Source organism: Rhododendron vialii, chromosome 4a (genome assembly GCF_030253575.1).
Source record: "Rhododendron vialii isolate Sample 1 chromosome 4a, ASM3025357v1".
Classification (NCBI taxonomy): Eukaryota; Viridiplantae; Streptophyta; class Magnoliopsida; order Ericales; family Ericaceae; genus Rhododendron; species Rhododendron vialii.
Genome location: NC_080560.1, coordinates 14,013,524 through 14,028,191, shown reverse-complemented (window position 1 = coordinate 14,028,191; position 14,668 = coordinate 14,013,524). Strand labels below are relative to the sequence as shown.

The following is a 14,668-nucleotide window of genomic DNA, read 5'->3' as shown; positions in this document are numbered from 1 at the left end:
TCCTTGCACTAAATAGGGATTCTATTTCCAATTGAAGTTGTACGATTCCATTTCCAATTGATGATTAAACATTTTAAGCTGATTACATTTTCATCTCGATATTATGTTTGATTGTAACACGGCCATGATGAATTATGTATTTTCAGCATGACAGACGAGATCATTCAGAAGTATGCTTTGAAAGAAAGGGTTCCATCGGCCTTCATTCTATATAAGTATTCCTTGTTAATGAAAATTTAATTCATTTAACACTGATTTGGTGCTTAATTATGTATTTTCCTATGACAATGTTTGACTACTACTTTATGTTTGTGCAAGTAGCAATGAAACCATAGCCAATCTAAAAGATGCTGGTACCTTAATAACAAATCAGGTAAAATTATAATTTTAACTTAACATTTTGTCATCTAATTGCATCTATTTGATCTAATGTTGATGATGGCGAATGATCATTGGTGCATGATTTGGTACGTATTGCAGACGAAGAGGGACATTGGTGAGCAATGGAAAAACCTGTCGAACGAACACATGCAAAAGTACAAAGATTTGGCTGAGTTGGCCAAAGAGGAACTCACCAAGCATAAAGCTGTACTTCCGCCAAAACCCAGAAAAGTGAGTACAAATTGTTGGAACTTGTCTAGGTGAATATGATTTGACCTGATTTTGGAATGCCAACTTATTTGATGATGTTTGTTAAATTTGCAGAAAAAGATACAGAACCGTATTTCTTTAAAGTCCATCGTTAGAATAGTACAAAAGTTAAGCCCAGATCAACGCCGTGCTGTTCAGCTTATTGGGTTGGGTGGAATATTAGAATTGAGGTGTACGGCTCTTAACCATCCACTATGTAATTGGTTGGTGCATAAATTTGATCCTGTTTCTCGTTCACTTACTGTTCATGGGCGGACATTCCTTCTCACTGATTCCCATGTTCATGAGTGCTTGGGCATTAATGCACAAGGCAACCTTATTGAGTTGGAGGGAAATATGTCGGTAGAATTTTCAGAAGTTTATAAAAACCTTGGAATGACGAATGGGGTAGTTCAACTGAAAGAGTTGAGAGAGTACTTGGAGAAAACGGAGGAAGTAGATGATGTTTTCAAGAGGAAATTTGCCTTCTACATCTTGGGATGTTTTTTATGCCCAACCACAAAGTCGGGTGTTACTCGATCCCTTATTAATGTTGTTAGTGATGTTGCGGCAATGACCAATCAGAATTGGGCAAACCTGACCTTAGACTTCTTATGCAAGGGTATACTGGACCAACGCAATAAGGATCATGCACAACCAAGCGGGTGCCTATTCCTCCTGGTGGTAGGTATTGAGTGATTCTGCATTAACGCATTTCATATTCCTTATTTCACTTTGGTTATTTATTTGTTATGCATTATTACTTTAATTGTCTCATAATGCAGGTTTTCTACTTGGATCGTGTCTCTCCAAGGCCTACAGTTATGCCTTATGTTCGGAAATTCCCTTCTTTGCTTGCTTGGGGTGATTCTGAAATTAAGAGTGTCTTGCATCGGTTTGACCAAATTGGAGGTTATGACAGGGAGGGGGTGGTGGTGGTTCATTTTACACTGGAGGAAAAAATAAGTGGCAATGAAGGCGGTGTGTCCCAAATTTCAACTGGAGATGTAACTATGATGACAAATACTCTTGCAACTATAGCAGGTCTTTTGTTGCGTCAAAATATATTAATGGCGAAGCACCTTGGCTCTGAAACGCCTTCTAAGCTGCAACCGCAAATGGGGCAAGAAATGGACCTAAACAATGTCCACCTTCAAGGAGAATTCTCTGCCCTCCTCGCAGGAGTACATGCATGTCAAACTTCAACACCGAACTTGTTTCAAACCCCCGATCCTGCACTCAACCAATCATCCAAGGCTGTCTCAACAAATCCATGGCTGGCCAGCCACCTTAGCGCTGAAACTCCTTCTAAGCTGGAACCACAAACAGCTCAAGAAATGGACCCGAACCTGTCCACCTTGAAGGAGTATCTTATCCCCTCCTCACGCAAGTGCATACTTGTCAAAGTTCAACTTTAATAGCAAATCTGTTATTGCTCAGGCATAACCAAAGCGCACGGGTTGCATCGTTGGAAAGCTCTACGTGTCTAGTTTCTAGCAAAGCAAGCGGAATGTGATTTCGAGTCTCGAGCTAGGAGATATGACTGTTTTTCCAACTTGTGTCGATGCTGACTGCTCAATTCCGAATTTGAGTGATGCTAGGTTAAAAATTTCTATAGAGCTCAATACGTTGAACTAGATTCTGGAGGTGGGTTTAGGTTCCAGAGGAGAGTAGGAGAACTATCAATAATTAACAAAATTTGGGCATAAAAATAGAGTCACATAATAAATCATTGCTTCGTATCCACCCTCTACCATAACTGCAATTCCCATTGAGAACAATAAGAAGAACAGTTGTTGAAGTTGAATTGCTTCATTTGCTCCGATATATGGAATAATACCCCAAGCGTAGGGTTTAACACGTCGGTTGAAGCATAATAAACCGGAAATCCGGGATCGTACCCAAGGGAATAATTATATGGCTTGATCGGATTTGTAGATGCAAGTAAGGGCTTTCGGCTTTTAGACAGCCAACTTTGTTTTACTTTAAACGGTGAAAATAAAAGGCTAAATTAAAAACGAATTAACTAGAGAAAAGATAGGCTAGGTCTAGGAATTATTAACACTCAAGACTCGAGCTAAATCACACTCTTCACCCAATTACACAATTTAAGATACTTGATTAAAGTTCTCAAATTGGAAGATAAAATGATTTGAGAATCAAGCTAGCTCTAGAATTCATTTGGCAAATACCTCGAGCGATAGAGCTCTAAGCATCATGTGTGGTGGGTAGGCGATGCTCCTACCTACACATGATCAAAGAGGTTAACACCTCGGTGATTTGACAAACAAACCCGAACCCCACATCAATTTTCAAATCAAAGTTTAAAGCTTTGTTGGGTGCAAAATGCAATTTTTGCCTAAGCCATGAGATGCTAATCATCCCATGACCTAACCCTTGAAACTACTCACTCATATCTAGAGAGATAAAAGCAAGCAAAAATCTACTTAACATAATTGAAAAGCAACACTAGAAGAAAATTAGAGATTAAGATAGATCGGGAGAAAATAAACAACTTTAATTAAGGCAACAATATCAGAAACTAACAACTAAAGACAGAAATTGAAATATTCAAAACTGAAAAATGAAGAACACTCAAGAACAATTTGAATTGCAAAGAAATCTAATATAGATCTAGAAATTATGCTACTTGAATCTATCTACTTGTTGTTTTACAAAATGACATAAGCTTTTATATTCTGTAGATCCGTGCCTGGAATATTCCCAAGATGCTCAGAAAATTCGTCCTTAAGTCCCTCGGCATCGATGGCAACGGCCTTAGAGTGCTCTACTATGGGGCTCGGCATCGATGTAAAACATTTCCTTCCATCGATGCCGAGGTCGTTAAGGGGCTGGATCACTAAGGGGCTCGGCATCGATGGAACTTATCCCTTGACATCGATGCCGAGGTCAATAACTCAGAATTCTGCCTTGGCTGCCTGCCTCTTGCTCGGGAAAATCTGGTTCCGCTCAGGCAAACCAACTTCTGCCTTGGCCATTTCTGGTTCTGCTCGGGCAATGACTTGGCAATTCCTTGGCCATCGGGTTGATTCCACCTTGACATGCCTTAGACTTCATAAATTCCTCTATTTGGCGATTTATCTACAAAACATAACCAAAACACTCTACAAGCAAAAATCATTAATAATAACTAATTAATACTTTAAATTAAACTAAAACTAAGCACTAGTGCACCCTACATTACATTCTCGGGTGCTTATCATGAATGCTGCAGCGGCCCCTTCACCAAACTCATTATCCACGAATTGCGTTGGATTTCCGTACGACGTTCCCAATAGGGCTTCGGCCAGTGGCGAAATTTGGGAATAAAATTCATCCCTAGGAATAAACTTTTGGGTATAATCATTAGCATAGTTTCCAACATTCTGATATGAATCTCCATCAAAGCTGACCGATGCTTCACCGGATGGCGTCCCGAACGGTTCCACCAGAAACCCATTCCCCAAGCCCAGAAGGGTTTCATCCATTGAAAAAGGTTGAAGATGATTCTCGGCCACTGGAACAAACTGGTGATCCAAGACGCCATAGAAACTCAAGGGCTGCGCATTCAATGGAAAACAAGGATACCCAGAAACCAGTGGCTCAACTGATTGTTCCATAGGCCAGTAATTAAGGGGAAAATCAAGTCCATTCCCCTGTTCATCATTATTCAGCACATTCAAAAACCCTACTCAGTATTCAACTGCCTAAAGTCTCTTAAACAGCTCCACATTAAGCAGTGTCAATTTAAGCAGATGAAGTAAAAAGAATACTATGCAATGTTGCAGTCCAGTTCCACCCATGGCACATGCAGTACTTGTAGCAAAATCCTTGTGTGTTTCCTATTAAAGGTTTAAGTTTACTTGTGGAACAAAATAAACAACAAATTCGAAGTCTAATATTTGGGGCCTTTCTGTTATCTGTTTTGAAGATTGTTTCTTGTTCTCAAAACCAGAAAATATACATGAATGCAAAATAGAAAACCAATTTTATGCCGATTTCAACATATTTTCTTTTGAACATCAACGTAGATACTCTCATTGTCCTCCTGGCACAGAAGAAAAATACTAAAAATTAGCATGTGCATGTGCCTATTGATTCAAATTTACTGTAGAAATTAACTTGGATATTATGAGTGCAAAGAATGCGTGTCTGTTGGTTCATAAGAGGACCAAGAATTGCTTCATATAAAATCCAGCAAGCAACTTGTGCATCAACTGCACTGAGGACGTCATCGAGCATGATTATATCGGACCCACAATAGATAGCCCTGCTCAATTTAAAGATGGCACAATCATTTCAAGAAAACAGAGAAAATCCATCAACCCAGTCCCCCAGAATGTGATCAGTTTGGATTTAGGATCTTACCTCAGGCACAGATCTAACCTCTCCAATAACTAAAACCAATGAGCCTTTTGGAAGGTGTACAGTCACATGATCCAATATCAAATCCAAATCCTGTTTATCACTGCTTGACCAAGTACAACATGCATCATGGATGATAATAGCCATATCAGAGTGGTCTTTAGCGCAAGACAATACCAGAGACTTTCCTGTCTTTTCAGGTTCATGCTCAGGACAGGAGAGGAATTTGCTTAAACGCTTGATAGATATAATGGCCTGGGATAACTAAAAACAACAAGCAATTAAAGTATCATTTATACCGATAAGTGTTTCACTTCCAAAAATCGAGTCTCCATTAAGCATCTAGTAAAAAGAAGCTCCCATGCATACATTTTAAAAGTGCGGATATATGCCAAAATTTCTCCTGTCCTCCTAATCCTGTAAAAGAGCAGATACATTTTAGTCCAAAGATACATTTCCAAACTGTAACTGTAACTATTTCAAACAGATTCCGTAAGTACTCAAAGGAACTGAAGCAACTGTAGACTGATGTGAAAACCACAATATGGCAAGTGTAAAACAATGCGAACACATATCCACTAGGCTACCACTTGAGCCACTGAGTTGATTTCTCAAATGGGCCTTAACAAATGAACTGATTATAGACTTTCTTAATGCTACTTATCTTGGTTCTCTTAGCACAACTACTTTACTGCATATTGATTCATTAGCTTTTACTGGTTAGAAGTCTTAATGGTTTAGCACTTAGCAGCCAACTTATGATAGGACAGGGGATACAGCAGAAACCGAGGGCTATAAGAAAACTGATAATTCATGATTAAAAAAAAAATCTACTTTATGGGCTGGCCAACGAGTAGAGGATTTTTGGAACTTCAAAAACATAGAATGCCCAAAGACTATAGTCTCTCTTTGCTCTAGGTGTTAGATGCTTCAGTCAAAATGTACACGAGCAGATGGATACGTTTAATTTCTCTCGAGCTACTACACTAGACAAATGTTTTCTTTGTTATGTTTTTGCTCATAAAGTACGATAGGAAGCAAGTTTGGCAAAGAATACGTTTAATTTCTCTCGAGCTACTACACTAGACAAATGTTTTCTTTGTTATGTTTTTGCTCATAAAGTACGATAGGAAGCAAGTTTGGCAAAGAATACTATCTTCAATCTTAAAGAATCTCCCTAAGTATGATTAAAGAGTGGAGTGACTATCTTACAGGGGACTGTTTTATTACCATTGTTAAGAAGTGGAGAAGCCCTGGAACAACCAAAAATACAATCAAACATTATAGCTCAAAGGGCTACCCATATTGTGCACATTGAGGGTACCAAGTCAAACCCAGCAGAATTTAGCAATCTATGCAAATTGAGGGTACCAAGTCATAGTATATTTAACTACAGACATGAAAATTGTGGAATAAAACATGACACAACAATATCACAAACCTCTGGAAGACGATAAAAATTGAAATAAGAAATCTGAGCCGAATGACATATAAACTACTTATCTCGAGCTAATGAAGGAAGATTGAATTGTACCTTTGTATTTGGATTCCCTAAAGAATGTGAGAGAGAACATCTATTCTCTTCCATGTTTGAGACATGTCAATAATCGACCTCGAGCATATGGGGTAACAATATCTGTGTGACATATCAGCAAAACTATTTTTCATAGGTAAACAAACTACATCAACCTATGAAAAGACCTAAACCATTTCAACAGATTAAGACACTAACTGACATAGATTAACACACAAACACAGATCAACATCAACTAGGCCAAGGAAAATGAGTAATAAACATCTGCAATACGAATATTCCAACTGAACTTAGTAATTGAACTTACTAACTACTACTACAGTGAATAAGTTAAATAGATCCATTTCTCATGATAATGCTCATACATTGAGGCCTTGAGTTTTAAAGTTCCACAGTACATCAACTTTAGGCAAATATAAAAATATGGCTAAATAGGAAGGTCGTCAATTGGATGCTTTGATGACAACTTTGGACATGTCCACTTATCGTGACCTCGGCACTTGCAGTGGCTACATTTCCTGGGATTCCGAGAATGTTGGGCACTGGACTTCTTCCCAGGGTTGCCTTTGGTCTTGACCACAGGTGGATCGCCCACACCAAACAAAATTTGGCCATCACTTGATTTACCAATCTCTGTGTTGCACTCCTTATTCTTTCCCATCTCCCAACGCTTCCTCATCCAGGATGTCATTTCGTGTTCCACTTGCCTAGCATCTTCAAATGAGTCCTGGGCATGCGACGCATAGAATGACATCAATTTGTAACCCAAACTCAATATCCCATACCTAGCCATGTGGGATATACTGCGAGAAATTTGGCAAACATTTGGTTGTTGGGTCAGAGTCGACCACGCCTTGTCCATCTTTGCATGACTAAACTAATGGGAATGGTCGATAGGTGTTCATATTTCTTGACCACAATCATATGGCAACAAGGTAGACCAAAAGACTCAAACATCAAACAACTACAATTGATTCTGCTATCAATTGGATAATACTCGACCGTCCAATTGGATTCTGGATGCGAGTACATCTCAATGAAGTACAACCGACGCTCCACCTCATCAACATGACGCGCCACAATCAATGCAGATGCACGCCGTATTTCATCCTGAAAGAATCTGAATATGTATTGTGTGTACACCTCGGTTCCATTCTTCTCCAAGCTTTTCAATTGCGTGATCAAGATAGGGGTACTATGCTCCGTTGCCGTCTCAGCCTTTGCATTGGCAACTCACATCCTAGCTAGACCACGGTGGTACTGTTGGACAAATTCAAAAAACCGTAGCCTTACTGTTAAAAAACCGAGTTAAATAACGGTTCATACCTTCACAGCGCTGAGTGCTCCTCATCCCTGCAAAGAAATGGCCGAGAATATATGCCTCGGCCCATCTTTCGCGGTTGCTATACATCTCTACCACCCAAGCGTTTGTCTCTAGGCCGTAGTGTGATACCATATCAGCCCAAAGAGTTTCAAATGGCCGTAGTGTGATACCATATCAGCCCAAAGAGTTTCAAATTCTTCAACATCACATTCCATTTGCATCAAAATGGTAAAGTCAGATATGAATTCCGGTATGTGAACATTTTTAACGGCATTTCGCTCCAGATGCCACGAACATAGGCGATGCCTTACATCAGAAAAAATGTTTCTAATTGCATTGCGCATCGCCAAATCACCATTTGTGACTACCGAGATGGGCCATTTACCATCCATAGCCTCTAAAAATGTTGAAAGAAACCAATTGTACGTATCCTCCATCTCCTTCGACATCAACGCACAAGCAAATATGGTCGTTGTAAAGTTATTACTCACACCTGCCAGTATGACAAATGGCTTCTTGTAAGCATTGGTTCGATAGGTCGTGTCGAAAATTAACACATCTCCAAATGCAGCATAATCCATCTTAGACCTCCCATCTGTCCAGAAAAGTGTCTCCAACCGGTCATCCTCGTCAACAGTGTACTTGAAGAAAAATAACGGATCATTACTTACTTGAGCAGACAAGTATCCTAATGCACCCTCAGCATCCCCATTTCTTATTTCTTCTTTACGAATGCTATGCAATTTGTTATGCAAATCTTTTACAGTGAACCCCAGATTATGGAAACCCCCAGACTGACATTATGGAAACCCCCATAATTTGCGCTGGTTTCATGCCTACATTCCGCATGGCCATTACCTGAGCTATGTCTGTATCACCCACACGTCTATGCGATCGCAGAAAGGGAACACAATGTGGTGCTGCTAAGGGATGATTGTGGGTACACACAAACTCTGTGACAACGTAATTTTTCATGGTTTTGCTCATACGGCAAGCCCGTAATTTAGCACCACAACCAGTTCTTGTTTCAGCTTTATGACGTCGTTTTCGATCAGTGCGTTCTAAATGCTTCTTATTTCTCTTACCTTCCCCAGAACAAACCCAAGTCCTCCACCTTACGTACATTTCATTGCCTTTTTGTGGTCTACTTTTATATTTGCGTACGCTAAAACCAATTGCCTTGGCATATGCATTGTAGAATTGACCAGCATCATCTTCAGAAACAAATTTCATTTCCATAATCTCCATATCAGTGAGCAAGCGAAAACTATCATCTACACTGGAAACTGACCCTTCCCCTTCCTTTTCCCCATCCACATCATTATCTTCATCTTCAGAAACAAATGTATTACTCTGCGAATCTTCCGAACTAGAACAAGAGTCGAAATTGGATTCCCAATCGTATGAATCTACCTTCACACCCTTGCTGTTGGTACTACTATTGGGAGTTTCCATTGTACCCCTAAATAATAAACCACATGCCACAACTTTTAATCCACAAGACTAGCTGCATACAGAGGTGAAATAGGTTGCATACACATGACCTATAATTAAAGTGCATTACTTACACAATTGTCAGCTTCATAGTGATAAACAAAATAAATCTATTTCGTGACACCTCATATGCCTTCTAAATGGGTTTTCAAGAGACTTATGTCACCAAATCTACACAAACATTATAGACTTCGATGTCAAACTTTTGCATTACTATTTCTCAAAAAAAAAAAAAAAACAATCGGAGAGTTGTTTGATTATTATTTGGACAAAATTGAGACTAAATTATTAATGGACCATAAACTCCATTACTATATCTCACACTAACATCAAGATTCTGAAATTTGGAATACCTACAAATAATAATTGACCACTACAGAATCAACAATACATTTTGACAAACAACTTATATGCAAACACCTTAACCAACAACATATAAGGGCATTTGTGTGATCAAATAGTGTAACAAACAAAGAAAAATACTCTTCTCCCACTTCCTCACCGCCAACCATATGACTTTTGTAGAAACACAATACACCAGATTGTTTATGCTGTCTTTCTTTACAGTCCAAAGAAATTGGACTGTTATTTATGGCACAACAAAGTCCAGAGTGAACCAACATTCAACTAAACCATCATCTTAAATATAATGTATGGTAAAACAAGTTTCAAGTTTACCACATCGGTATCTATTGGTCTTGTGTACGCTGGTTGCACCCCCTTGGTGTTTTTTTCACACATTGTTTCTTAACAGATAAAACAAGAACAAAATGTAAGCGCACTATGTTGTTCAATACTCAAGTACAAATGTAGGTGTCTACATGGCCTACTCGTAAAAGTTACTAAGCATTAACTCACTAGACATGACTTCCAAAAAAAAATTCAAGGACAAACAGGGGCGGCAATGTATACGAATTAAGAGTTTGCTCTTCTTGGGTCTCAAGTTCGAAATCTCTTAGATAACATCTTATTCTTGGTGTTTTTTCACACATTGTTTCTTAACAGAAAAAACAAGAACAAAATGTAAGCACACTATATTGTTCAATACGCAAGTACAAACGGTGTCTACGTGACCTACTCATAAAGGTTTCTAAGCACTAACTCACTAGACATGACTTCCAAAAAAAAAAGGTCATGGACAAACGGGGGCGGCAATGTATACGAATTAAGAGTTTGCTCTTCTTGGGTCTCAAGTTCGAAATCTCTTAGATAACATCTTATTTTTGTAAGGCAAGTTCGTATAGGACTTTAAACGTCGTTTCTATTAATCACCTCTGCTAGAGGACGTCAAAATTTTGACTCATAGAAATTAGTCAAAGTGCGTGTAAACTGATCTGAAAACCCTAAAATGGTTAAAAACTCGACAAACTTCAAATAAACCTTTCAAATCAAATATATAAAAGAGTACTGTGAAATTTTGCTCCTATTGTCTCCATTGAGAAAAATACACAAATATATAAAAAAATTCTGCTATTATTTTCTGGGTACTAGTTTCATCATCAGGCCACGCTTAAGTAGCAGCAACAACAAGTCACAGCATAGGAGTGTTAGAATTGTTAATTTGTGTTGCCCTAAAGTTAACACAAATTAGAAGATTTCAACAAATATGGGCCGTAAATAAAATTTGTTCAGAAATAAAATAGGGAATCAGATTATACCCAAACACAAATACTGGGTTTGACGTGGGCGTGGGGGAGCTTCAGGATCTCGGCCTTGTTCTCGTTGAAGGTGGGTTTTGGATTTGGATTGAAACCGGGTTGTCCGATGGCGGCCCGACGCCGTTGTTGTTGGTTGTGGGGGTGGCGGCGACGTCCACGGGGTGGATGTAAGGTGGGGAGGAGGGGACGAAGGAAGAGAAGAGAACAGAGAGAGAGAGAGAGAGAGGAGTTGCTCAGATCAATCCATTTCTCGACACCAGACGAGGAGTCGATGATGGGTGGGAGATGAACATGGTTAAAGGGCGAGGGTTTTCTTTCTGGGTGGGAGTCTGGGAGATGAACGAAGTGCAGAGGGATTTTTCCTGGTTAAAGGGAATGATTTAGGGAAAAGATGTAGAGGATGATAGATGTAGGGGATAAAACTCCCTTAACCGTGGTTAAAGGGGGCTAATTTATTTTTCTTTTTTTTTTCACCGGCTCTTTAAGTATCCGGGAAATTTGTTATACCTTGGTTATGCACTATATGGTTTTGGTTATGTTCATAATGATTTTGTCATGCCAATTATTACGGTGTCCCCAAAATGACCGGAGACACCGTAGCATCATCCGATTAATAAAGTCCATTTTGTTAGTCTTCTTTCATATCTCATTCACTTCATTGTTTGTTTTCAAAGGACGGCAATGAACCAAACTCCACTTTTACACCCCACATTCCAGCAAATCACAATACAGTTTCTCCGTCGATTGGATAGAAACCAGAAAATTTGATAACAGTGGCACAATGAACATGGGCAAAATATTGGCAATCTGCACAATAACAAATACAGTGTTCTTTTCCCTCACTTCCTTTGAGCAGATATCGCAATACATTTTGAACTGGTAAATCTCTGACTTATTACAGGAACTGACAAGAGTGAGAGGGTGCCGACGATGAGATGTACGTTCGATCGTACTGGGCAAGGAAGCACAATCCGGGTGCACCCAGGAATTGCAGGAGGCACAATGGTAAGGTAAGCCGGCTTCTTCGTGGGTGATGCCACAAGAATAGGTGCCTCACCTCCAATTTCAGCTCAGAGAGGGAGAGATTTATTTATCGGGATTTCTTTTTTTGGTAAGTAATTTCTCGTGAATTTGTGAGCTGTTTGAATCAATAAAAGTGTTGAGTATGTCTAGAAACTGATTTTGAATCACCTATAGTAGTGTGGAGTGTTTAATTCTATGCCACCAACCAGGCGTCGATCGGACCTCCTTCCTCCGCAGCCTTCACACGAGCCGATTGAACTTTGGCCTCTTCAGATTTTAGGTAAAGACTGAACGTGAGTATAGTCGTCTTATCCTGCTAATAGTACTATCGTTTGGAACTTATGGAGGTGAAGAGAGGAGAAGGGTGAGAAAATTCTTGACGAAATGCATATTAGTAGTAGTTTATTGCATACACATATGTACATACATCGCATACAAACTTATTTTAAACCTGTCTTGAATTCCTAAAAAATGATCCGAGCCGTTCATTTTGTTCAAAATGATTTATATAAGCTCCTTGTAAAAAACTAACTCAAAATTGGATGTTGTGTAAACGATTTTACTAATATTGGTGCAGAGGTAGAGTGGTGGTGGTGGTGTAGAAGTAGAGTAGTGTGGTGGTGGTAGTGGCGACGATGGAGCTGAGGTAGTGGTGGCAGTAGTGGTAGAGGTGGTGGAGGTGGCGGTGGAGGGTGGTGGTCGCGGTTGTGGTTGTGATGTACAAGTATTGATAAATTCAGTCAAAATTAAATAGGTACAAGGCTACTTAATTTTTATAACTTTTTAAGCCTACATTTTAAATGCGTCATTAAACATTAATATTAAGTGTGATGAAATTTAATTATAAAATCAACTTAATTACGTATTTATTATTTAATACATTCAATTTTAAGTACCGAATTGCGTCAAGTAATATGTTTATACGCATCTATCATAATCTTTGAATCTGTACAGGATCTGCAAGTCACCATTTAAGTAATTACTACTCACTCTATCCTAAAAAAATTGTCTAGTCTTTTGAACAAAAATTTAAGGAAATGCATTTTTATTAACAAAAATTCTGACTTTTTTTTGATACATTAAAAAAATGCATTGATATTTAGTAACAGCATCCGCAATGAGTTAAGTGTATTTGTGTATTAAAATATTTGTTAAAGTGTTATGAGGATAAAAATGAGTCCAATAGTAGAACCAAAGCTTTGTGTTCATTTCTTCCTCAAATTTCACAATAATACTCTTCGGCTCAATTTGGATGGCAGCAATCTTGAGAAGGAATGAGAATGCGACACCATACTTCCATGATTCCAACATTTGGAAAGAACAAGAATAGAAGTGTGATGCCACACTCTCAGGATTTTCATGTTTGGAAAAAACAGGAATATGATTGTGATTCCTAACGATACATCTGACCAGAAAGCACACTACTAGATTAGGGGGGAATTTGATCCCTCCCTTACCCTATGGGAATCTTAGATACTTGACTCAATCAATAAAAAAAGGAAATATTGACTTCGATAAATTTCCAAAAAAATTGATTCCTGCATAAAGATTATTGAATTAATTCAAACACTTGAATGAAATTACTTGAGGTATTGAATTCTTAGGAATTTCATTCATAGTAATCATCTTCCTATTTTTACAAATAAAATTTGTAGGAATTTAATTCCTAGTAATCACATTCATATTCCTACTAAATATTCCAATCATCGAAACTTAGCCAAATCAGGTTTGATTCCAGCTGGGGTATATTTTATGATAAGGGGATGCCGGCCTCCACCGGTTTGTTTGTGTTGAAAACAGGGACACACAAGCGGGGTCCCGCAGGGCATGTGTCCCCACTCGATTTTGTAAATAAATATTAATATTCTTAAATGGGAAGTGCTACAATACACATTCTTTATTTGGGTGTGTATCATATGCACCCTTATTAAAATACACCAAAATGTTATGAATTTCCAAATGTTACGAATCTATTGCTAAAAAGTTACGAATCATATTGTTGAAAAGTTTACGAATTTTTAGTATAAAAGTTACGATACGAAATAAAATATTATGAATGACCGGTCCTACAAGTAATTTTTTATGAGGTGACACAATATGAACCACACCATAGGTGCGTATGGTACACACCTTAAAGGGATGTGTATTGAAGACTTTCCCTTCTTAAATATTCAAATTAATAAAACTACTTTTGATTTTCTTTTGCGAGGATATTTGTCTGATCTATTGTTTAGAGTGTGAATTTTTACACCCTCTTTTTTGTGCAAACACATACGTTTCTCTAAATTGTAAGATACAGTTTCACATATAGTCACCAATTTGTTATCATACCGATATAAATTATACTAGTATTAATTAAGGAATTATGAACGTATCTTGTAAGCTTGCTAATTTGTGTGCCCCACTAACACAAAATTTTGGATCCGTCTCTGGTTGAAAACCTTTCACCTACCTATTATTATTAAAAAGAAAATGAGGGTAATATTATCATCACAAAAAAGTATCATAAACATTTATAACTAGTTACAGAGAATAGTTGTAAATTTTTTGATGCTTTGTGAGTTCCCATAAGCACAAATCAACTATGTGTGTATATTTATTGCAACTAAACAATTGTCCGTAGGGGCAGCTATTATCAGA

General features: G+C 38.2%; 2 protein-coding genes across 2 annotated transcripts; one reads left to right on the top strand and one right to left on the bottom strand.

Moving 5' to 3' along the window:
- Nucleotides 1-150: 150 nt before the first annotated feature.
- LOC131323707 (uncharacterized) lies at nt 151-2,048 on the top strand. Its single transcript, XM_058355555.1, has 4 exons — nt 151-373; nt 481-612; nt 706-1,314; nt 1,416-2,048. Exons 2-4 carry the CDS (start codon nt 529-531, stop codon nt 2,046-2,048), a joined length of 1,326 nt encoding a protein of 441 aa, XP_058211538.1. The 5' UTR covers nt 151-373; nt 481-528.
- A 5,915-nt stretch (nt 2,049-7,963) lies between these two features.
- Nucleotides 7,964-9,308, bottom strand: LOC131323706 (protein FAR1-RELATED SEQUENCE 5-like). Its single transcript, XM_058355554.1, has 2 exons — nt 8,712-9,308; nt 7,964-8,647 (listed from the first exon to the last, which is right to left on the bottom strand). The coding sequence occupies exons 1-2, from the start codon at nt 9,306-9,308 to the stop codon at nt 7,964-7,966; spliced, it is 1,281 nt and encodes a 426-aa protein (XP_058211537.1).
- Nucleotides 9,309-14,668: the final 5,360 nt, after the last annotated feature.